This window comes from Symphalangus syndactylus, chromosome 3, assembly GCF_028878055.3.
Source record: "Symphalangus syndactylus isolate Jambi chromosome 3, NHGRI_mSymSyn1-v2.1_pri, whole genome shotgun sequence".
In the NCBI taxonomy this organism is placed as follows: Eukaryota; Metazoa; Chordata; class Mammalia; order Primates; family Hylobatidae; genus Symphalangus; species Symphalangus syndactylus.
The window spans coordinates 118,128,673-118,155,228 of NC_072425.2; the positions used below are offsets into that span (position 1 = coordinate 118,128,673).

At 39.6% G+C, this 26,556-nt stretch overlaps 1 protein-coding gene across 3 annotated transcripts in view; it reads right to left on the reverse strand.

Annotated features, from left to right (window-relative positions):
• The window catches only part of PGR (progesterone receptor), an 82,993-nt gene extending 56,796 nt beyond the window's left edge, over positions 1 to 26,197 (reverse strand). For 2 of the 3 annotated variants that reach the window (XM_055272876.1, XM_055272875.1), the window contains exons 1-2: positions 24,564 to 26,197; positions 23,139 to 23,290 (exon numbers count right to left, since the gene is read on the reverse strand). In XM_055272876.1, the coding sequence (XP_055128851.1) occupies positions 23,139 to 23,290; positions 24,564 to 26,197 (1,786 nt within the window). Of the gene's footprint in view, positions 1 to 23,138; positions 23,291 to 24,119; positions 24,245 to 24,563 lie in introns of those variants that run through there. The other variant, XM_063636452.1, reaches the window with a different exon arrangement.
• Positions 26,198 to 26,556: the final 359 nt, after the last annotated feature.

Consider the following 26,556-nt stretch of genomic DNA (forward strand, 5'->3'; position numbering starts at 1 on the left):
TGTAACCTTGTAACAAAGTAGATATTTAAACATTTAATTTTCCTTAGAACAGCAGTCTCCAACCTTTTTTGCACCAGGGACAGGTTTCATGAAAGAGGAATTTTCCACGGACCGGGGGCAGTGAGGGTGAGGGGTTTGGGGGAAGCGGTGATTTCAGGATGAAACTGTTCCACTTCAGATTATCAGGCATTAGTTAGATTCTCATAAGGAGCACAACCTAGATCCCTGGCATGCTCAGTTTGCAATAGGGCTTGCGCTGCTATGAGAATCTAATGCCGCCACTGGTCTGATGGGAGGTGCAGCTCAGGCAGTAATTCTCACTCACCTGCTGCTCACCTCCTGCTGTGTGGCCTGATTCACAGCAGGAGGTGAGCAGCAGGTGAGTAAAATGGCAGGAGAAATGATAACGTATGTTCAATAGTTCAAGGAATGAAACAGTGAAAGTCGGTATGGTATGACCCACAAATCGTAGGCTTGTTCTAGGTTGGGGACCCCTGCCCTAGAAGAAATAATAAAGTGCGTGGAAATTCCCAAGGATGGAGCAGATCTAAATAGTCTTTGGACTAGAATCTAAGATGACACAGAATATGCTGGCTAGAGAACAGACCACTGGGCACTGAACACCAGGCGTGAGCATCTGAGACCTTAAGGGCGATCCTGGGGAGGGATACAGCACATTGGTGAGCAGCAGGGCAGAGAATAGCACCTCCTGTCTCTTACCCCCGCATGTTACTAAACTTCACCCTGAACTACAGGACACTACAGGAATCCCAAATTAGTCCAAGCATCAGACAAACAAGTACTGCGGTAGAGATTGGGCATATTCCTGACCTCTCACATATATAAGAATATATGTTATCTTCACCCAAGAATAGCAACTTAACCTGATGGAATTTTTGCCAATCTCAGCATTTAGTACTCAAAGAGGAAATCTAATGTCAACCCAATTTTTATGTCTTAGTAGTTAACCAGTTGTATTAATCCTACTTAAATGCATATAGGGTGTTTTTTCTTCTTATGAAAAATTTTTAAAAATTACCAATATATGCAAAGTTTTAGTTTTTTAAAATTATATTTACCTGGGATGCAGTGAGTCCTTTTGATCTAAAAAGTAAAACTTTTATTTAACTGCTAAACTTACTTCTGTTATCCGTGTTCTACCACCTATTATTAGCTATATAACCTTCAGCAGATCATTTAACTTCTTGGCACTACACTATCCTCATCTATAAAACAACAGTTTAAAAGTTGCTTTGAGGGTAAAATAATGTATATAAAATCTATAGCACCATAGCAGACACAGGATAAATGCTTAATAGTAATTATGACAGTTCAATAAACAAATATTTCTTGAATATCTACCATGTGCCAACATTGTTCTAGGTGCTGATGACACAATGTAGAAATGATCTCGTAAAAAAGATACATAAGGAAGAGTCATTTTCTATAATCAATTAATACTTTTGCTTGCCTTGTTTTTTAGTTTCTTCTTCAGAATCACTGGATATTTATGAGTTGCATATGTGCTCTCTATTCATATCTGTTGTCCAAAAGCATAGTGATAAGGCCATATGCTTTAGAGTCAAATAGACTTTCATTCAAATTCAGTTCTGTCACTTTCTGCAGCATGATAAAATTATTTAATCAAAAATCTTAGTTTTCCCACATATAATATAGAGATAAACATTTTATAAGGCTGTTATATGGATTAAGTGAGCTAAATTAGATGAAATGTTACCACAATGACTGGTACATAATAAAAACAATAAATCATAGCGTGTAATTTTCACCAGTTTACCAATTTATCTTCATTCTGAAGTAACTCCTTAAAAGTGAACTCTACATAATTGGTGTTATTTCCTGCTCTTTATGACTACCAATATGGATTTTAACTCTGTTATTGCATTTTGGATCATACTGCAGTATTTTCTTATCTCATCCAGCTATGCTTTTATCTAATCTGGTTGTTTCCTTATGACACTCAGTCTTGTTTCACAGATACTATTGTGTTTGTAATAATTCAAAGCAGATTATTATCCAAATTTTTCTTTTCATTTTTTTCAGCAAATAAATTTTAGGCATATTTTTCCTAAGATAGAATCTGCCTATTACTGATATTAAATGTTACTGGTGTTAAATGAGACAACTTGACAACACTCTAGTGGGGGAATGTGTTAAGTGAGACACTGGCAGTAACCAAAGTTTGTTGTTTCAGGATATTCATGGAAGCTGGAATGGGTTGGAGAAGTGGGGAGTGTTGGGGAAAGGAATTAGAGAGGAAAGAAATTGCTAAGATGCTAAGAGATGACAGGGATTGTTTGAGGATGTGAGTAAGGCTAGAGCTGGCTAAGCCAGGGAGAAGAGTAGTAGATATTACAATCAGAGTGCAGCAGAGTGCAGATGCTGTAGGGTCTTGAAGGCCACTGTAAGAAATTTGATTTTTCTCTAAAAGATATGGTACCACTGGAGACACTGGAGCAGAAGGGTAACATGATCTGACATATTTTAACAGTATCACAGAGGCAGACTCTTAACCTCCGGAATCCAGGAGGGTAAGGATAGAAATGAGACTGTCAAGAGACCACCGCAATACATCCAAAGGGGAATAAGAGTGGCTTGAACCAAAGTGGTCAGTGGAGGTGGTGATAAGAGGTCAGGTTCTGGATGTTTTCTGAAGGAGGAGCCAATTGATTTAAAGAGTCCTATTTAGTAGCATATTCCTTTTTTTTTTTTTTTTAAGAAATGAAGCTTTCATGGACCTTTTCAAGGAGAACTACAAACCACTGCTCAAGAAATCAGAGAGGACATAAACAAATGGAAAAACATTTCACACTCATGGATAGGAAGAATCAATATCGTGAAAATGGCCATACTGCCCAAAGTAATTTATACATTCAATGTTATCCCCATCAAGCTACCATTGACTTTCTTCACAGAATTGGAAAAAGCTACTTTAAACTTCATAGGGAACCAAAAAAGAGCCCACATAGCCAAGACAATCCTAAGCAAAAAGAACAAAGCTGGAGGCATCACACTACCTGACTTCAAACTATATTACGAGGCTATAGTAACCAAAACAGCATGGCACTGGTACCAAAACGGATATATAGACCAATGGAACAGAAAAGAGACCTCAGAAATAGCGCCACACATATACAACCATCTGATCTTTGACAAACTTGACACAAACAAGCAATGGGGAAAGATTCCCTATTTAATAAATGGCATTGGGAAAACTGGTTAGCCATAAGCAGAAAACTGAAACTGGACCCCTTCCTAACACCTTATACAAAAATTAACTCAAGATGGATTAAAGACTTAAATGTAAGACTGCAAACCATAAAAATCCTAGAAGAAAACCTAGGCAACACTATTCAGGAGATAGGCGTAGGCAGAGACTTCATGTTCAAAACACCAAATGCAATGGCAACAAAAGCCAAAATTGACAAATGGGATCTAATTAAACTAAAGAACTTCTGCACAGAAAAAGAAACTATCATCAGAGGGAACAGGCAACCTACAGAATGGAAGAAAATTTTTGCCATCTATCCATCTGACAAAGGGCTAACATCCAGAATCTACAATGAACTTAAACAAATTTACAAGGAAAAAACAACCTCATAAAGTGGGCAAAGGATATGAACAGACACTTCTCAAAAACAAAAAAGACATTTATGCAGCCAACAGACATGAAAAAATGCTCATCATCACTAGTCATTAGAGAAATGCAAATCAAAATCACAATAAGATACCATCTCATGGCAGTTAGAATGGCAATCATTAAAAAGTCAGGAAACAACAGATGCTGGAGAGGATGTGCAGAAATAGGAAAGCTTTTACACCATTGGTGGGAGTGTAAATTAGTGCAACCATTGTGGAAGACAGTGTAGCGATTCCTCAAGGATCTAGAACTAGAATTACCATTTGACCCAGCAATCCCGTTACTGGGTATATATCCAAAGGATTATAAATCATTCTACTATAAAGACACATGCACACATATGTTTACTGAAGCACTATTCACAAAAGCAAAGACTTGGAACCAAGCCAAATGTCTATCAATGACAGAATGGATTAAGCAAATGTGGCATGTATACACCATGGAATACTATGCAGCCACAAAAAAGAATGAGTTCACGTTTTTTGCAGGGACATGGATGAAGCTGGAAACCATCGTCAGCAAGCTAACACAAGAACAGAAAACCAAACACCGCATAGTCTCACTCATAAGTGGGAGTTGAGTAATGAGAACACATGGACACAGGGAGAGGAACATTATGTACCTGGGCCTGTCAGGGGATGGGGGACTAGGGGAGAGATAGCATTAGGAGAAATACCTAATGTAGGTGATGGGTTGATGGGTGCAGCAAACCACGGTGGCACGTGTATATCTATGTAACAAAACTGCACGTTCTGCACATGTACCCCAGAACTTAAAGTATAAGTAAAAAAAGGAAATTAAGTTCTTCATGTCATCATTCTAAATAATGTGTTCTTTTTTCTTCCCTTCAATTCTCTTAAATTGAATTATTTCTGACCGTGAATCAGCTTTTCATCTATCTTTCCTGAAGCTGTTCTGCTCCTCTTTCTAAATAAAACAATCTCTTTGGAACTCTTCCAAATGCCCTAATTATTCAGATATCTTCTAACTTATAAAATATGAAATTGTATGAAGTACCTAGTTATACCTGACATCCATAATAACATAGTTAGCTAACCAGTAAGCACTTAGAGAATGTAAGGAACTACATATTACATGCAAAATTTTAAAAAGAAACCACAATCATTTGACCTCACATACTACTGAGAAAGGAGTTTAAGACAGCTACATAAAAAACATTTAAAAATTACAAAACTATTTGTCAACAAAGTTGTTCACGTCCTTGTGCTACTCTGATGCAGGATTGTAACAGTTACATACATGCAAATGGTTAATTCCTTCCCTCATATCTGTGAAGTTTAGTTTTTTCTTCCTGATTGTAGAAATCCTAAATTTATCCATGTTCAACTTCATTATTTCTTCAAATTCTGTTTAGGCATATCAAGTGACTTAAGATTGTGTTATAACTTTCTAGAATCTCCCCAGTCTCACTTGAAACTGGCTTTGTGAAAAAAAAAAAAAAAGAAAAAGGTAGAACTATATGGATAATTAATTAACATTTTCCTAAATGTTATTTAAGTCTAGGCACCAAAATATGTAAGATTTGAGCCGGTCAGGCACGGTGGCTCACGCCTATAATCCCAGCACTTTGGGAGGCTGAGGCAGGCAGATCACTTAAGGTGAGTAGTTTGAGACCAGCCTAGCCAACACAGTGAAATCCCATCTCTACTAAAAATAAAAAAATTAGCTGGGCTTGGTGGTGGGCACCTGTAAGCCCAGCTACTCTGGAGGCTGAGGCAGGAGAATCACTTGAACCTAGGAGGCAGAGGTTGCAGTGAGCAGAGATTGTGCCATTACACTCCTGGGCGACAGAGTGAGACTCCGTCTATAAAAAAAAAAAAAAAAAAAAAAAAAAATTGAGCCTAGGCAAGGTGGTTTATGCCTGAAACTCCAGCACTTTGGGAGGACTGCTTAAGGCCAGGAATTCCAGACCAGCCTGCAACAAAGCAGGGCCTTGTCTATTAAGAAAATATCTGGAGGTTGAGGTGGGAGTATGACTTGAGTCCAGGAGTTCAAGGCTGCAGTGAGCTATGATCATGCCACTGCACTCCAGCCTGTCTCTAAATAATAATTTTAAGAGTAAAAAATATTTTTAAACGACTTGACAAATAAGATTTTTAACTCTTTTCAATAAATCTCTCAATCAGTTGCTAGTATCATCTCGTGCTTCAAACACAGTGCCCAGTGGTGTGCTTTAGTGAAAGCGGTTTAATTTTTGGAGTCTGCCAGAACTGGGTTTGGTTACCAGCTCCATTACTAACTGGCTGGGTATCTTTAGGAAAGTTAACTTCCTTCCTTGTTTTAATTCTTATATCTGAAAAAAGGAGATGGTAGTAACTTCCCAAACAGCTCTTAGTTGAAAATTAAGGGAGATACAAGCATATCGTATCTTATTGTGCTTTAATTGTACTTCACAAATATTGTATGTTTTACAAATTCAGGGATTGTGGCAGCCCTGCAACCGGCAAGACTACAGGCATCATTTTTCCAACAGCACGTGTTCATGTCCTGTCTCTGTCACGTTTTAGTAATTCTCAAAATATTTCAAACTTTTTCATTATCATCTCTGTTATGGTGATCTATGATCAGAGATCTTTGATGTTATTACTGTAATTGTTTTTGGGTGCCACAAACCTTGCCCATATAAGACAATAAACTTAACTGATAAATGTGTGTGTTCAGACTGCTCCACCAATTGGCATTCTGTCGTTGTCTCTCTCCTCATGATTTCCTATTCCCTGTGTCACAATAATATTGAAATCAGGCCAGTTAACAACCCTACAATGGCCTCTAAATGTTCAAGTGAAAGGAAGCGTTGCATATGTCTCACCTTAAATTACAAGCTAGAAAGATTAAGCTTCATGAGGGAGGAATGTCAAAAGCCAAGACAGGCCAAAAGCTAGGCCTCTTGCACCAGTTAGCCAAGTTGTAAATGCAAAGGAAAAGTTCTTGAAGGAAGTTAAAAAGTGCTACTCCAGTGAACACATGAATGATAAGAAAGCAAAAAAACAAAAAAAGCCTTATAGCTGATATGGAGAAACGCTTAATGGTCTGGATAGAGGATCATGCCAGCCACAATATTCCCTTAAGCCAAACCTAATCCAGAGCAAGGCCATAACTCTCTTCAGTTCTATGAAGGGTGAGAGAGGGATGAAGGCTGTAAAAGAAAAGTTTGAAAGTAGCAGAAGCTGGATTATGAGGTTTAAGGAAAGAAGCCATTCCCATAACATGAAAGTACAAGGTGAAGCAGCAAGTGCTGATGTAGAAGCTGCAGCAAGTTATCCAAAAGATCTAGCTAAGACCAGGGATGAAGGTAGCTACACTAAACAACAGATTTTCAATGTAGACAAAATAGCCTTCTCTTGGAAAAAGATGCCATTTAGAACTTTCAGAGCTAGATAGGAGAAGTCAATACCTGGCTTCAAAACTTCAAAGGAAAGGCTAACTCTCTTGTTAGGGGCTAATGAAGCTGGTCATTTGAAGTTAAAGCCAATCCTCATTTATTCTGAAATTCCTAAGGCCCTTAAGAATTATGCTAAATCTACTCTGCCTGTGTTCTAGAAATGGAACAACAAAGCCTGAGTGACAGCACATCTATTTACAGCATGGTCCACTAACTACTTTAAGCCCACTGTTGAGAGCTACTGCTCAGAAAAAAAAAAAATTCCCATGAGCTCTGATGGAAATGTACAAGAAGGTTAATGTATTTATGCCTGCTAACACAACATCCATTCTGCAGTCCATGGATCACTGAGTAATTCTGACTTTCAAGCCTTATGATTTAAGAAACTCATTTTATTAGGCTACAGCTACCATAGATTGTGATTCCTCTGATGAATCTGGGCAAAGTATATTGAAAACCTTTTAGAAAGCATTCATCATTTTAGATGTCATTAAGAACATTTGTGTTTAATGGGAGAAAGTCAAAGCATCAGCATTAACAGCAGTTTGGAAGAAGTTGATTCAAACCGTTATAGATGACTTTGAGGGATTCAAGACTTCATGGAGGAAGTAACTGCATATGTGGTAGGAATAGGAAAAGAACTGGAATTAGGAGTGGAGCCCAAGGATGTGACTGAATTGCTAAAATCTCATAAAATTTGAACGCATGAGGGGTTTTGTCTCATGGATGAGCAAAGAAAGCAGTTTCTTGAGATTCAATCTGCTCCTGGTGAAGATGCTGTGAGCATTGTTGAAATGGCAACAAAAGATTTAGGATTTAGGACATTATATAAATTTAGTTGATAATGCAGCAGCAGGTTTTGAGAAAACTGACTCCAATTTTCAAAGTTCTACTGTGGGTAAAACACAGCATTGCATACTATGGAGAAATCGTTTGTGAAAGGAACAGTCTATGGATATGGTAAACTTCACTGTTGTCTTACTTAAAGAAACTGCCACAGACACCCCAACCTCCAGCAATCACTACCTTGATAAGTCAATGACCATTCACATCAAGGCAAGACCCTCTACCAGCAAAAAGATTACAACTTGCTTAAGGCTCATATGATCATTAGCAATTTTAGCAATAAAGTATTTTCAATCAGGGTATGTACATTGTTTAGACATAATGCTATTGCACACTTAACAGACTGCAGTGTAGTGTAAACATAACTTTTTTAGATACGAGAAAGCAAAAAATTTGTGTGACTTGCTTTATTGCAATATTTGCTTTATTGTAGTTGTCTGGAACAGAACCTGAGATCTCTCTAAGATATGCCTATAACAAATACATACAATGTGTCTACTATAGTGCCTGGTATATAGTAAGGACACAACAAGTGGAAGTCTCCAACCTCCCTCCCTAGCCTCTCACATTTTTTAGAATTCTTCCTAGAGAAGGGAGCATTCTTGATAGGGGCCACAGCCTGCCTGCCTTCTATATTTCAGCTTCACTGCTTCAGGGAATGAAAAGTAGTGTTTTCTCAGCAAAAGACTGAAGGCCCCCAGATCTCAATCAACAAGTATTTTAAATAATCTTAGGTCTGATCTCCCTGGCATGACCTTCTGCCTCTATTCCCCATTGCTTCCAGAGTTAATGTTCTCAAAAACAAAGCCAACCATGTCACCTCTCAGCTTTGTATCTGGCTCCCCTCTGAGCCAAGTAGAACTTTAAGAAACAGCCAAACAGCTAGCTGCAATGCCATTTCTGGGTCTCTTGTCTTAGATATTTTGACTTGGCTTACCTGGGGCGAGGTGCAGAAATCATCTCAAACCAGTACCCAGGTGATTCTGAGGCAGATAGCTTGAAGACCGAAAGAACACTGGCTTACCAGACAAAATCCAAAGTAGATCAGGAGCCAACTTTGGGATGTGTTGGTTTGAGATATTCAGTCTGGAGTTCAGGGGAAAGGTCTGGGCTGGAGATAGAAATTTAGGAGTAACTGGATTATGGGTGGTTTATCCACAGTTTTGAGACTGGATTAGATAACCAAGGAAGTAAGTATATAATAACCAAGGAGGTAGGTATATAAACAGAAGGGAAGAGGACCAAATACTCAGCACTGGACCCTCTCATATTAACAGCTAAAGGAGAAGAACAGTTTGAAGGGGAGCTAGTGAGGAAAATCAAGAGAGGGTCGTGTCCTGAAAACCAAGCGAATAAAGTATTTCCAGGAAGGTGGAGTGATCAATTGTCAAATGCTACCAATAAGTCAAGTGACATGGGAGAAGAAAATCTGTTGGAAGAGTTTTGCTGTAAAAGAAGAAAAATGATTGGTGGCTGAAGAGTAAGTGAAATCAACAAAAGTATTTTGTTTATATTTTATGGGAAAAGGAAGAGCATATTTGTAGGCTGACAGGAATGATCCCGTAGAGAAGGGGAAAAATGATTTAAATGTTGGGGGAGAATTGGTAGAGCCTGTCCTTGAGTCAGCAGGAGTAATCTGGATCTAGTGGTCAAGGAGAGAGGGCTGGACTTGAGAACTGCAGTTCTCTGGTAACAGAATAAAAATGGGATTATAGTTCAGATGCCACTTCTGTCCATACAGATGGTGGTAGCAATTTCAGAAAGTTTTTTTCCGAAAATTAGGAAGCAAGGTTGCTAGCTGAAAGTGAGGACGGGAGTGCTGGCAGGCTGAGAAGAGAAGGTGGAAGACAGCCATCCAGAAGCCATGGAGAATGAAGGGACTGTCTGCAGGACAGATTATCTAGTCATAGTATTCACTTTCAATTCCACATACCAGTTATGAAAAGCTTCTTTTACCCCAGAAATTCAGCTGGCAAGTATCTACTCTCCTGATGTCAATCAATTTTCAATACAAATACTTAGGACAAAGCGACACTAGGTAATGAACAAGAGGTAATGTTAACAAATAAGAGAGAAGGTTCTGTGGGCTCCAATTTCAGCTCTACCATTTTATTTACTATTTATCTGTGCAAGTGATTTAAAATCTGTGTTTAATATAACACATTTAGCCAAGTTCCTGACATATGTGTTCAATAAATGCCACTATTATGAAATGTGTTCTGACCCTAACCACTGAAATTTTTTGGAAGATTTTTTAGCGAGTTAGAAAATCTTATTTCAAAGTGTTTATGTGTGAAACTATAAAATTTTGATCTCTTATAATATCTTCACAACAAAATCAAATAACAGTGGAATCATCCACAAAGACTTGTTTTCAAAATGCTATCTACAAAACAACAGTGTCTTTCAAACGGAAGTTACCTCCTTTTTTCTATCATGAACATTATCTTTAACTTGAAGGGGCAGATTAACTGTACCTTCTGCTAAATATCTTTTTTTTTTCGAGACAGAGTCTTGCACTGTCACCCAGGCTGGAGTGCAGTGGCGTGATCTCTGCTCACTGCAAGCTCCACCTCCCGGGTTCATGCCATTCTCCTGCCTCAGCCTCCTGAGTAGCTGGGACTACAGGCACCCGCCACCACGCCTGGCTATTTTTTTTTTTTTTTTTGTATTTTTAGTAGAGACGGGGTTTCTTTCACCGTGTTAGCCAGGATGGTCACGATCTCCTGACCTCGTGATCTGCCCACCTCTGCCTTCCAGAGTGCTGGGATTACAGGCATGAGCCATAGCACCCGGCCTATATATCTTCTAAGTATCATACTACTGAGACACTTGTCATTATAGGAAAGGTCAGCAATCTGAAATGCATATCCTTTTATAAAGAACAATGTAAACAGCAAAAATTTACTTAACGTTTGGGAGGTAGCTGGAGGTAATTAAAACATGAAATAGTAAACAATTCCAAGTTTGCTATCAGGCACCACCAGCCTAGGGATTTATGGATTGTTACCTGCAATAGGGAAATTCTCACAGGCAATGACTCTCCTTGAGCCCTTGCTTCCTACCCAGTTGTTAGGCCCTTTCTATTTCCTACTCCTTGCCCCAGCTGCTAGCCTACAATTCCCTAATTTCTATTAAAATAGTACATAGAGAGGTTCAGTTTTTCATACTTTCATCCCCCTGCCCCCAATCCAAAGTGGCCTCTGGATGGGCCTTTGCACAAAGAAACACTCACTGAAGTACTCTGCTTAAAAAAGATAAACCATTGTGGTCTCCACTGTTAATCACAAAAAAGTTGCCACAAACTTTCAAATTACAATAATTTTTAAAATTTCATATTTTTCATCTAATACTTAATGGATTCAGACTTTCTCCTTCCATACCCCGCATTTAAACACCAGGGTTAGATCTCCCTATCCTATACTTCCACAATTCTCAGCTCACACCTCTCATAGATATTACCAGACTGCATTTCTGCGATGTGTTTACGTGCCTTTCTCCTAAGTGATGAATTTGGCTCATCCATTTTTGAGTCTCAATATTTAACACAAATCCAGGCACAAAACGGCATTATTTTTGGTATGAGTTAATAAATAAGCAGACGACTAAATGAAGCGACAAACCAGAACATCTCAATTTTCAGAAGTTATTTAGTGTACAAAAAATTATATTATTTCAATATCATGCTCAGGACATTATGTAGAATACAATACAAACAATTTGAAATTAAACTACTTCTCAGAATCCGTGTTATCAGTTTCCTAGCCGTTCTCTCTGACTTCAAGCTATCTAATCTCTGTTCAAATACATTCTGCATGGTGCTTTGAGGATAACCCTCCCTAAATACTACTTTCAACATCACTCCTTTACTGAGTTAAAATGATCATGTACTTCCTGTTTCTGAAGGTGACTTCCCCCACCCCCATAATTCTCTTGTGCCGCTTTCATCACTCTTCTCAATTGGTTCCAATCTACCCATTGAACCCATTCCTCTCTCCACAACCCTGGCTGAGGTCCTTAGTGCACCATCCCCAGACTGTTTTCCTTGTCCCTTACCTTTCTGACGTTAATCTTTCCAATATATTGCTGATATACTAATTTTCCTAAATATTAAAATATGCCACTACACTGCCCAAAAATATTTAGGGGCTTCTCACTCTTTACTCAATTAATTGTAAACACTCCATTGTGTCATTCCACATTTTCTTGACCTTCTGTTTTATAATAATCCTCACCATTCCTTTAAAGCAGTGGTAAGCTAACTTTCTTGGGGTGGGGATAAGGGGTCACTGATCTCTTTCAAAAGCTCATGAAAAGAATTATCCTAGAAAAAAACACAAATAATTTATATATAATCATAAGGGATTCTGACCATGTTCCATGCTTTAGCCAAATTGTCCTTCTGCTCAGTCTGTAGCTTTTGTTTATAAAAGCCATTATAATTCTTGCTATCAAAAATTTCATGCATTCTCAGCAGCCCATCTACCATGCTACCCTTTCCATAAAAACATATTTTGGTCTCCCTAGTTAAATATGATCTTTTTCCCCTTGAAATCAAAAACACATTTGGTTTATATATTGTCTATATTATACTTGAATATGGGATAAACTCCATGATTGAACGAAAACTATATGAAGTTAGGTAATATGGCTTATTTATCTTTTATACCTCCCTGCAGAACCCAGCATGGTAGTAATAATTTATTAAAAATGATAAGAATAGGCTGGGCACCATTACTCACGCCTGTAATCCCAGCCCTTTGGGACACCAAGGTGGGAGGATCGCTTCAAGTCAGGAGTTCAAGAGCAACCTGGCCAACATGGTGAAACCCCATCTCTACTAAAACTATAAAAATTAGTGTGTGTGGTGGTACACGCCTGTAATCTCAGCTACTCGGGAGGCTGAGGCAGGAGAATCGCTTGAACCCAGGAGGCAGAGTGCAGTGAGCTGAGATTATGCCACTGCACTTCAGCCTGGGCAACAGAGTGGGACTCCATCTCAAAAAAAAAAAAAAAAAAAGAAAAGAATAAATGATAAGAATTGTTTATAAAAATTTTCAGGGCTGCTACATTGCAAAAAGCCAGCAGGCACCACTCTCAACATAGTCTATAAATCATTTCTGAGTACATGTCCAAAATCTCTTAGCTGAAATGTATTGGGCCAATTGTGTTTCAAAATTCAAAATTGTTTGTATTTTAGAAAGATAAAATAGAGCAACACTTAATAAAACATTATATTTATGCAGCAAAATGTATGAATATTTACATAGACTACAAGATGTCCTCATGTGATTTCAGATCAGATTTTGCTGCCAAACAAATTCACGTCAGGTTAGGTATTGTTGACAAGTGACTACAAAACAATTTTTGTTTGCAGTGCTTTTCTGAATATTGAGATTGTGTGGGAGGAATTCTGGGCCTGTGTCCATTCTTGGCTCCATCTAGTCAGGAAGGATTCCTTAATTCATGATATAGAGTAACCTCAAGCTTTTGCTTCAATATTCTTCAAGTTTCATTCTTTGTTAGTCTATTTCAACATTCTAGGGTACCTGAAGGTGAAAAGTGGCGCATATGATCACCAGACAGCATTAGGGCAGCAGAGGCTAGCTGAGACTAGGCAGGGCCAGTGTGGAGGAAAGTCAGGCACCAAGTTGGTGTGTAATTGCAGCCCCTTCAGTGAATACTTGCTTAAAGAACGAAGCTGGGTGCGGTGGCTCACGCTTGTAATCCCAACACTTTGGGAGGCCGAGGCGGGCAGATCACCTGAGGTCAGGAGTTCGAGACCAGCCTGGCCAACATGGTGAAACCCCGTCTCTACCAAAAATAAAAAAAATTAGCTGGGCATGGTGGTGGGTGCCTGTAATCCCAGCTACTTGGGAGGCTGAGGCAGGAGAATCACTTGAACAAGGGAGGCACAGGTTGCAGTGAGCTGAGGACAAACCACTGCACTCCAGGCTGGGTGACAGAGCTAGAGCTAGATTCTATCTCAAAAAAAAAAAAAAAAAAAAAGAACAAAACCAAAACATGTCATCAGAAATCGGAAGTCTCTCATCCTGACAGTAAACACTTAGTTATTTTCTTTTAGATAGCTCTCTATACCTAGCAAGATCAAATGGGTACAATTTTTTACCCAGAATGATATTGTTCCTTGCTCTTTCATAAAATCAAATATTTTAGAGACTTCTTCACATCTGTAGTATAGACAGCTAACTCACTCTTTTCGTTGCAAGGGTATACCACAATTTGCTACTCTCTTTTTAACAGACATTTGGGCTGTATTGTTTCTCAGTATTATAAATTATGTAATACTGTAATAAACATCCACCTAAAGGTATTCTAGAGTTCTGTAAGGATAAGTTTCTAGAAGTAGAATTGTTGGGCCAAAGTAATGCATATTTTAATTGACAATACCAAACTATCTTCAGATTCTCCAATGGTCATTATTTGTTATTCATTATTATTCCAGTAATCAAATTGCTGAAATTCCCATTATTATTTTAATCAGTAATGCTTATTAGTGAGTTGAGCCTTTTTCATACTTCTATGGGCTGTATTTTGTGAACTGTCTTAATATTTCTTGTTCATTTTCCTTTTTTTTTGTCTTTTTCTTGATTTATAAGAATATTTTGTACATGGGTAATAATTTCCTTTTGACTTACATGTATGTTAAAGTTTCCTAATTTGTTGTTGTCTTCTGACTTTATGAATTTTTTGCCTTATATAAGAAATTTGAGATTATATAGCAAATGGAGCAAATTTGTTTTTGAATTCTGGATTTTATATCAAATTTAGAAAGTTTTCCATCCCAAGATTATAAATACATACCTCCATCATCTTTCCATACTTTTAGGTTTCTTTTCTTTAAATAAAAAAAAAATTAAGTTGTTGACCCACCTGAAATTTTTCTTGTGTATAATAAGCCAGGAGTCACAATATTATTATATTAAAAAAAACTATCAAAAATAAATGTTTCTTAATTACTGTCTCTGTTTTTAAAGGCTTTGAATAAATCTTACTAGCTCAATAAACTACCTTTTCTAACTACTGCAGACAAATATCTGCCAGTACTACTATTATTTGGGGTAAGTTAATTAACTTCTGAGTCTTTGCTTACATATGAAGTGGAAATGGTAAATTCTACTTTTTAGGACTGTTGTGAAGAATAGAAATATTAAATATAAAGCATTTAGCATGGTTTCTATTACATATAGGCAATCAGTAATGACAACTCTAGGTACTTTCCTCTCTAGTTCACTTATAGCACCCTAAGTCTGCAACACGCAATTTAATCAAACACTAAATTGCAGTGTTGTCTGTTAATCACTCACTCCCACACACACACTGCAGCCTCCTTGAAATCAAAGACTGTATCTTTTGCTGCAAAGGAATATCCAGTGCAAGTTAAGGGCATTGACTCCAGGAGTGGAGTTCTGCTCTACTGTTGACTAACTGAACGAATCTTATCTGTAAAATGAGGAAAATAGAACCTGTCTCATAGGTTTGTTGCAAGAGTTAAATGAGTTAGTAAACAAAGAGACATTAGAAGAGTACCTGAATTTAGTAAACAGTCAATAAATGATAACCATTATTTTTACCCTTTAATTTTTATATTTCCTACAAATGCTACAGCATGGTTTTGAGCTCACGGTCCATACTCACTACATGTGTATTCAATCTCATAAATAAATCACTTGGTCATAGAAGAGTAAATAGCATGAAAAGTATTTGCATTTTTTTTCCTAAAGAAATAATGATTACTAGCAAATACTATGCTTTAAGAAAAAAGTTATGATTCCTTAAAATGTCATATAAAGTACATAACACAAGACGCTGTAGCAGCAGTTAAAAATAAAGCTCAAAACCTGTTAATTTTTAAAAATTGAGCATGAAAATGTACTTGTTTTGTAGGAGTTAAAATAAAAAGGAAAACACAATAGGCTATTTACATATCACTTATTAGAAAGCATAACATCTCATCAGAGGAGAAAAAAATGTCTTGATGATAAACTATATGAAGTATGCATTATATAGTTAATTCCATGAGGGCCGTCTAGCCACAAGAAAGATATTGTGTTCATCGGCCAGTCCTCAAATTAGGTAGATAGGGAAGATATATAGAGTACGTGACTTTCTGATGTTCTTAAATGGTGCGGAGTTTAAAAACCAAGGTGTAAACCAGCAGTCCTCAACCTTTTTGGTACCAGGGACCAGTTTTGTGGAAGACAATTTTTCCACAGATGGTATGGGACGGTTTCTGGATGAAATTGTTCTACCACAGATCATCAGGTATTAGATTCTCATAAGAAGTGCGCAACCTAGATCCCTTACATGCACAATTCACAGTAGGGTTCTCACTCTTATGAGAATCTAAGGCTGCTGCTGATGTGACAGGAGGCGGAGCTCAGTCTGTAATTCTTGCTTGCCCACTGCTCACCTCCTGCTGTGTGGCCCACTTCCTAACAGGCCACGGACCCACACCACACCATGGACTGGCTGTGGTACCAGTCCACATTCTAGGGGTTGGAAATCCCTTGTGTAAATGATTAGTGTGCCTATTTTTGAGTGTCTAAATGTCAATAATTTCAATCAATCCTTTAAAGAAGTGACTGATAAAAGATTCCCTGGAGTTACTTTGATTTTTCTGACAAAAGCAAAAGCTCTATAATTCAGATGTGATTTTTGGCTGATAATGTGGCTATGCTGTTAGAAGAGTGAGCAGTTGGACTTTAAATCTTGATCACAAATGGTCATCTTGTCTTTGCACAAATGCCAAAAAGATACCAGCAAATAGAGCCAAAAAACTTTTTAGGAGTCACTCGAATAAACACTTGATTGAGATCTAAGGGTTTCCTGTTATAAAGGAGTGTTTTTTAAAAAAAGGTTGGCTGAGAATCTTTTGTCCCAATAAAAATCTCAAGTGGAAATATAAACCAAATAAAGAAATACAGAGCTGTTCTGAGCAGAAGAAGGAACTTGACTGAGTTAAGGAGCACAATTTGAAAACCAGTCTCCTATAAAAGACCATGTATTTATCTGAAAAAGTATGAAGTAATTAATATTTGCTCAAATACAAAACAGTCTAGGAAAACAGCACAGAAGCAGGAATTTAAGACACAGAAGTTAGAGTCAGACCTCCTGAATAGTAGAAACCTCTCTTTATACCCATCTGTAAAATATATATACTAACAGAACCTCCACCTCATAGGACTCTTACAAGGATTAATTGAGCTAATCCAGTCAAGCAGTCAAAACAGTGCCTGGGTTATAGTGAAGGCGACTTAAGTGACTATTAAATGAATAAGCCTCTTGCACAACATCAAGATATGTTAGTAGAATAAACTGCCATCCTTCTTCATGTGTCTAACTGAATACTATGGTGTGTTGGCCATGGCTCTGGCATAACTTGTATCAAGGTATTCTCATGTTCACTAGTTGTACCACGGGTTTGTTCTGTTTTGTTTTCTTCTTCTTGGTTTTGTGCATGTCAAAGACAGGGTCTGCATACATTTTCATCTTCAGTCCCAGCACAAGCAACTTTTAAATGTAGGATCAATACATGTATCTGAAGTGAATAAATTAGTGAATCAAATCATCTTAGCAGCAGGTAGAAAGCTAATCATCTGGTTCATTTAGAACTGTATCAAAATACTTCAATATATTCTGGAAAGAGAAGCAAGACATGTACCAAAGGAGAAATGTACAAAAAGGGCTTACTCAAGTAATACTGTAATTAGTAATTCCTAAATATAATGATTTTTCATATTATGAAACATTAAGCAGTGGTTAACAAGTTAGAACTACATATATGAACAATAGAGCTTCAAGTCATTTTTGTACCAAAATAACATGAATGATGCATAAATTATGATATATAATACCATTTATATATTAACACACCCCAGAAAACATATTCCACACACACATACACATGGGAAAAACTGAGGTAGAGGTATAGAAAAATAGTAGGCAAGGGAACAGATTAGAGGTACTGATCAAAGAGGACTTAAGCCTTATTGATAACATTTTCATTTTTTAAAGGAGATGGATTGTTGTGTTACTTGAGTAATTAAAGTACAACGATTCAGTGTCCAGAACAGGAGCAGTTATTAGCACTAGCATGCATGGCTAATACCACTGCTTCTCCTCTGGCTCTTGTAGTGGTATTAAGGTACATATTCTGAGAGAGTATTAAAAATTTGGGAGCTCTAAATAACCAAATATGAACAGATGACACCAAATGCTATCTTTTTAACCATTTCTTTTTCAGTACTGTAGAAGTTTATTTCAATGAACCATAACGTAAAGTGGTGCTTAAAACCAGTCTATCATTATCCATGCTAAATATTAAACTGAGAGACCTCAGCTTGAAAAGAAATTGGATACAGAGTTTTGAAATAAAGTCTAGTGAATTACTACATATTTATTTTTAGGGTAATGTGAAAGCTGCTATAGGGTAGACTCTATTGGAGATTAAATGAATATAAATAAGATTATTGGCAAAATATCTTCTCAGAGCCCAAATATTATTCAAATTCAAATAGATTATAGTGGAAGAGATTGCTGGATAATCTGTGCACTACAAAAGATGGAGAAAGCATTACAGAGCTCTAAATATAGAACAAATAAATCACAGAAGTTGCTAATGAAAAATTGGATGTTCAATCTTTCTCTTTCTGATGCTATATCAAAGAGAACTATGCTACCAAACCAGTTTTCATTACTAGCCTATGACATCAAGTATACCCAACTTTTGAAAGAAACACTTTGTTCATAAAAGTATTTCATTTCTGTCTAGTTTCCTCTGTAGTCTTTTTATTGTGATGTCTAGGTCTGAAAAAGTTTCCCCATTATCTGACAGAGGGGTCAATTCTCTAGTTGTCTAAACATTGCATAAATGAATCACTTACCACATGCGCAATTAGTCATGTGTACACAAATAGGTAAAATGTCTCTCTCCACCACTACACTATAAACTTTAGTCAACAGCCAGCAAGGTCTCTCTTGTTTTACTGTGGTTTCACCAGTACCTAACATAGTGCCTGGCACATGGCAGGTACTCAATAAATATATGAACTAATGTAATTAAGGTAATTACTTCATGAACAATTAATATATGAATAAAAGAATGAGGATAGGCTGGGCGAGGTGGCTCACGCCTGTAATCCCAGCACTTTGGGAGGCTGAGGCGGGCGGATCACGAGGTCAGGAGATCGAGACCATGGTGAAACCCCGTCTCTACTAAAAAATACAAAAAATTAGCCGGGTGTGGTGGCGGGCACCCGCAGTCCCAGCTACTCAGGAGGCTGAGGCAGGAGAATGGCGTGAACCCGGGAGGCGGAGCTTGCAGTGAGCCGAGATTGCACCACTGCACTCCAGCCTGGGCAACAGAGTGAGATTCCATCTCAAAAAAAAAACAAAATAAAAGTGAGGATAATATTGCAATACAATTGAAAATCCTTCAATACCTACTTAGCTTAGTGTCTTCTAAGTAATACATTTCAACTGTATTATAACGTGTTTAATGATATTACATCAAATGTATTCACAACAAATGCTGTCACTGAGTAAAGCATCCAAAGAATAAAAGTGTGGCATTATCAGTTATGATGACTGGATCATGTAGCAGTTATTTACTGGATGCCTAATATATTCCTACCACTGGGCTGGTTACTGTGTACTGGCAAAGATAAGCCATTGAGAAATAGTCCTTTCCTTCATCACACCAGGTTAGTAGTCTGCATTTGTAGGACTAGCAGGTCATTATTACTTCCTCTCTTTTGAAGGCATTAAGTCAATTCCTGACCCTTTCATGGTTCACTCCAAACCTACAAGTCTTGGTAAAGGAATGCAATGGGCTATCCAACGAACTGGTTTTTGGCCAATACTATATCTTAAACAGTTCAATTAGCTTAAAAGAAATCATCTTTCCCAAATGCTTTCTCCCATTTCCTGAGTGGTATCTTATTTCTTTATCTCTTCTCTCTTCTGTCTCATATCCAGGGAAACCCAGTCATCCAGAATGACTTTATAGGCTTTATCACCTCTCCCACTCCTAACATGGGAGGGAGGTGAAGAAACTGGCTGTTGGCTCCTGCTTATGTCTTCTTATTGCTGCCCTAAATGTGAAGTTAATATGATCCATCCTTTTATATCACACACTTCTCATTACCCCTGCTCTTGTATTCTCCTTTAGGATTCACTGTTACCTTCCTAGATGTTTCATCACTTGGCTCACATCTTTTCTTCTAACCCTCTATTGTTTTTCTTTGACTGCATTTCCTATTACGAGAAAGGAAGCACAGTGGTTAAGGGCAGGGATTCTCGATTCATACCACCTGGATTTGAATCCTGACTTTACCATTTCCTAAGTGTATTAAGACAGCTTAACATCTACAGGTCTTAGTTTCCTCATTTGTAAAGTGGGAGTAATAATAATAATACCAACATTATAACAACTAAATAAGACCTGCAAAGCACTGAAATAGTCACTGGCACAGAGAAAGCATTTTATAATGCCATCATTTTCATTATCATCCTTGGCAACATTAGTATCCATATTGTTGCCTCTTTAAACTTCTGGCCATATTGGCATCCACACATAGTGCCACCTTGAACCAGCTCATCACGCAGCATTGCTTTATTGAAGATTTTGAACCTGATATAAGTCCTTCTACTTATCTTTCTCATTCCTGAAAACTCCTAGAACCTTCTCTCTATTCTTTTACCTTAAATTACTGATTCTCCAAATTCACCCAAACACTAGCAATCTAGTTTCTCAACCTTTAACTCTCTCAATTTCCTAATGTGAACACTCAATGCTTAGTCAGTGTAATCTTAATTTCTTCACTCTTCTTTGACTGTATACACTTAACGCTCTCAATGCCTAGAGAGCTTATTTGTCCTTTACTAATCAAATGTTCATATCTTCCATGAAGCCTTCTTCATCATTCAAGAATATACATATTCCAGCCCATAACCACCTCGCTCTGTCCAAATACAAAAACTCACAAACCATACAGATCTCATATACATTACAGAATTGCTCACTTGGGCATTTACTGAGAATCTTTATTTAGATGTTTTATGTGCATATGTTACCTCCCTAACTGTATTACAAATTCCTTGAAAGTAAAAATTTCAATGGAAACTGATAATATGTCAGGCCTTCTTTTACATACAAGTATCAGCTCATTTAATCTTTATAGCAACCCTAAGAAATAGCCACTGTCATCCTCATTTTATCTCAAGGCAGAGAAAAGTGAAGTCAGGGAAAGGATATCTTTGGCATAAATTGCTGAATGAAGGAACTTACTAATGTAGTTCATAATCTTGTTCTAGTTTCATGAATGATTTATCTGCATCAATCTTAAGCAACTCTTTGTAATTATTGCTAAATAAAGGTGTTTCACTTCTAGTACTCAAGACTATAGGACCATGCCAACAGCTGGAGTCCAACAAATGCTTTCTAAGAGTACATTTGGAAAGACTTCCTCTACAGTTTTGGATGCTATTCTAACAAAATGATGAGAAAGTATTTGTATTTTAGTTAGGGTGCTCTTTGTTCTACATATCCACTTTATGAAATAACTTCTGTGAATCAGAGTTTATATATCTACTTTTGCATATCATCTCTGATTTACAAGCGCTGCAATGTAAAAATATTTAACCTATGTTTACTAACAATCAGCTACTGACTAGTTTTGTGACCTTTGGAAACTCATATTTATGTCTTTGAGATTTGCTTATCTTTCAAAAGGAGGAGCTGGGGTAGGACAAATTGGCCTTCAGAGGATTCTAAGGGAGTCATTCACTTATAAAATTATACTATCCTTAGAAGACTTTTAGAGGAAGTCATATTAATGCAGAAGGGAATGTTTAAGAAACCAGAACCAAAGTCAGATAAAAATGGTAACTCCAATTACCCATTGGAAAACTGACTTTTCCACACAAAGAACTTCCAACTGTAACTGTAAATAAATTATGTCAATGGGTAAGAGCCACTCTCAGTTGCCCTATTTTCTGAAGTACCACTTTTAACACTGCCTCAATTAGTTTAAAATGCAATCAAACCCCCTAAAGCTGAATATGTTCAACATTAGCAAAATACATTTATCTTTTGTGAGAAAAAATCATGTTCTAAAAATACACAAAGCAAATATTTGTTATGAAGAACTCCTTTGAAAGCTCCCTTAAAGTGAAATTTCCTATTACCTGCTTTTCTGCTTGTAAGGAGAGGGCTCTTGAAACAAACAAACAAACAAAAAACCTCAGAACAGGAAACAAAAAGCCAACATTCAGATCTTTGGTTCCTTGTCTAGGTGTGATCTCAGCACTACAGAGGGAATCCTAAGCTTCATTTTACATAGTTACACAATACATTTATTGCTGGTATTAAAATATGAAATCTTTCAATGTATTTTTATCTTCAAATGTAAAGATGTTTGGCTGCTTAGAGTTTAGGTAGAAAGAAATTCAAAAATATTTTCTTTGAAAGTTAAAATCTGAAACACACTATGCAAGTAAATCTGAAATCATTAAGCATGTAAGTTCAATGAGTTTAAAAACATGAAAGTTTTACTTAAAGCAAAATACTTCTTTAGAAATTATGTTACTGTGATGTCCAGATTTTTTATTTTAAACTGTTTAATCCTGTCCTCTTATACACTTACAAAAACATACTGAAAACAGAATTCAAAAATTTGTTTAGAATTACTATTTTGTAAATATTACATATTCATGTAGTCAAAAGACAGTATCATGTAGAAAACTAACTGCATCATATATATGTTGTGATATATGTTCGTGTATGTACAAATACGTATACGCATACATGTATATGTCAACTACCATTTTTCTCTTAATCAAAATTTTAAAGTACTGCATACATATATATCTACATAATAGATATATAAAAGTACTATTAGAACAAAGCTGTTTCCTGAAAGCTAAGCAGTTAAGGAACAATAGTAGCACTGTCCTCAAGATTTTTATGCCTTATGTCTAATACTGAAAGTGTTAGTCAAAGAATATGCAATTATAGTACCCAATCACATTCAATTTTGAGTATCATAAATAAAAACATATTGTTAAATGTCATCATATATTTTAAATTATATGGAAATATCACTATTTCTTAGAAGAAACAAGGAATAATTGAAATCTATACAATATTAGATGGTCTCCATTTACAATTAAACCAATAATAAAGGATCGGGGAAAGGAGCCTACCTTCCATTGCCCTTTTAAAGAAGACCTTACAGCTCCCACAGGTAAGGACACCATAATGACAGCCTGAAGCTTCATCCCCACAGATTAAACAAATCTTCTGAGGTAATGACTCGAAGCTGTATTGTGGGCTCTGGCTGGCTTCTGAATCCGGCCTTGAAATGCAAAACAAAGTACTCCATTTATTTTTAAGTGCACAACTATCTAATACTAAAGGTTTCTTAAACCAGTATTAACAGGGTGAAAGGACATTTGAAAAACAGAACTGTACATATACACTTGAAAGACATGCAAACTAAACTTGGTAATAGACTACCCGTAACTGGATTCACCACACTTGCAAATGATTAGCCATTCATCAGTAGCACTAATATAAAAGAACAATAATTAGTGTATAATATTGTGTTCTAGAAAGCTAAAGTCGGTTAAAAAGAAATCTTTCTACAAAACTCTTTATATAGAAACAATTTAGTCTTTGACAAATGAAATGTTATGTCCTTCCTGTCTGTACGCTGGGTCAAAACAAATATGGTTTGGCTTTAAAAGTTCGATGGTACTTCGCAATGTTTTGGTTTTGAGTTTTTAAAACACAACCCTGTAATCATTGCTTACTTAAACAAGTATGTTTGTCATTTTAAAGTATTGTCCAATACACTGACACTGTTTTGCCTATTCACAACATAAGATTCCAAACAGAGCATTCTTTTTTTTTACATTCCATTACTTCAGTATGCAAATTAGTGTTTTTTAAACCTGTATATAAAAAAAAGTAGTGAATCGAAGCGATAATTAGAAAACGGTGCAATGCAGTGACAGGTGTTTAAATCCACAGTTTAAACATCTCCCACGTGAACTTAACTTTAATCTTGAGATTCTTAAGAAAACTGAGCCATTAAAGTGTTCAAATCCCTAAGATGGTGCTGCTTTCGGTTCTGGCCGGCCACCTCTCAAGTCCCACCCCTCCCGGGGGAACGGTGCCTTAACTCCTCTCCAAGACAGGCACTCCTGGTAAACGTCCTTCTTCTAAGAAAGAAGCATTTCATAAAGCCCCCAACTCGCCGCGCACTTTCTGCCCCACTGGGCTACAGCGGACCTAGTGTGACGCTGCACGTTTTAAATCAGGGTTGGTTCTGCTTCGGAATCTGGAAGATTAGGAAAGTTTAAAAAAAAAAAAAAAAAAACACAGCTTTCAGGGAGGCACGCCCCCAAAATAGTATATTCTGCGCCCACCTTCGTGTCCCCAAAAGAGTGAGGAGAGGAGGGAAGAAGAAGGGAGGCAACTGCCCGTGTGCTGTCCCGCTGCCCACCCCCTCCGGCCGCCCGGGGGAGCGCAGCAGTGCGCCGGGGCTGGGGCTGGGGGTTGGCGGCCGCCGCCAACGGAACCGCTACTCCCGGAGGCGCTGGGCGCGCCCAGTCCCGGGCCCTCACCTCAGGTAGTTGAGATAGGGCGGGTAGACCTGCGGCAGGCCCTCCTTGAGCACGGCGGCCTGGTAGCCGAGCTGCGGGAGCCCGTTGAGGCCGAGTGCAGGGTAGAGCGCGGGGGCCGCCCCGGCGGCGGAGGCAGAGGCGGAGGTGGAGGGCAGGCCGTCCCGCGGGAGCAGGCAGCCGCCCGCGCCCGGCGCCTTGGAGGGCGGCGGCGCGAACGGGCCCTGCTGGGGCGGCGCGCCCTCCGCTTTGTACAGGATGCACTCCAGGGTCGACCCCGAGGAGGACGCCGACGAGACTGAGGCACTGGCGGGTGCCGCTGTCACCGCCGCTTCCCCGGGTCTGGATGGGGGCGCTCGCGGCGGCAGCGGGGGCGGTGGCCCCAACGGGAAATCCGGGAAGGCGGCGGGGTTGGCACCGGCCACCAGGTAGGAACGCGGGGTGCGCGCGGAGGCCTCCGCGCCTTCCTCCTCCTCCTTGATCTTTAGAGCGGGCGGCTGGAAGTCGCCATAGAGAGGGTACGAGTCGTCCTTGGGCTCGGCGTCGGGCGGGTACGCGCAGTCGGGAAAGTCGCCGACAGCGACCGGGGTGGACGAGGCAGAGGGTGAACTCCGCGGCGGGGCAAAGGCGCTGGCGGCCCCGGCCCCGCCGTCGTAGTTCTCGTCTTCCAGCAGCTGCCGAGTGCGGGCAGCCAATAAGGCGTGATTGAGAGGCAGGATAGGCACGTGGATGAAATCCATCATCGTGGTGGCCAACGGGGAGCGCCCGGGCGCCATGGGCGCGTCCTGCTCCACCAGGGCGACCCTAGGCGCTGAGAAGCGGGAATCTTCCTTGGGGACCAGGGCGACGCCTCCTGCGGCCGCCCCCGGCGGGACAGCCGCGGCTCCTCCAGCCGCCGCGCCACCCAGAGCCCGAGGTTTGCCCTTCAGAAGCGGACCCGCAGAGTCCTCCGACTCGGAGCCATCCTCCTCCTCAACCTCCACCGCACCGGGCTGCGGAGACGGCTTCACTGGGGCCCCGGACCAATGAGGGCTCCCAGAGGCCGGGAGCAGCAGCTGCCGGGATGGTGACAGGCCCTGGGGCAGCACCTTATGGGCAGCTGCCGTCCCGGAGCTGTCTCCAGCCTTGCCCCCGGACCGGCTCATGAGCGGGGACAACACCCCCTGGGTGGCGGGGGCAGCTGGTGGATCTTCGGGAAGTTCGGGGCCAAACAGGCACCAAGAGCTGGTGACCTCGCAGGCGGGAGGGCTGGGTTGGCTCTGCCTGGGACCTGAGGGCGCCAACAGAGTGTCCAAGACACTGTCCAGCAGTCCGCTCTCCTTTTCTGGGGGACTAGAACTGCTGCCTCCAGCACCTCTTGTAGCTTCAGCTCTGGAATATGCGCCCTCCACGTCCGACAGCGACTGCTGGTCCTGCGTCTTTTCGTAGGAGGGGTCCTGTCCCTGGCAGGGCCGAGGGAAGAGTAGCCCGTCCAGGGAGATAGGTATGGCCGAAACTTCGGGCAAGGTGTCCGAGGTCTGGCTCCCCGGGAACTGACCTGCGGCTGGGCGACACAGCAGTGGGGATCCGACCTCGGGGGAGGGCGGGCCGCCCGCCACGTGGGGAGCCCGGGGACCCTTTGCCTTCAGCTCAGTCATGACGACCTGGACTCCCCTTTTCTCCTCCCCCGTCTCCAGGGAGGAGGGAAAAGGGAAGGAGGAGGGGGTTTCGGGAATATAGGGGCAGAGGGAGGAGAAAGTGGGTGTTGAATGTGGCTAGACCGGAGGGATCTCCACCTCCTGGGTCGGGGGCGGGGGAGGGCGGCGCTGGTCAGCTCCTGCCCTTGGCCTCCATCCTGTCGTCAAGGGAACGGTGGCTGTCGTTTGTCCCAGCGAGCGGCAAGTGGGGAGCGTAAGAAAAAGTAGTAATTGTAGGGATCTCGCCTCCTAACTGGGAGAGTTCTCCAAGAGAGTTCTCTAACTTCTGTCCGAGGACTGGAGACGCAGAGTACTCACAA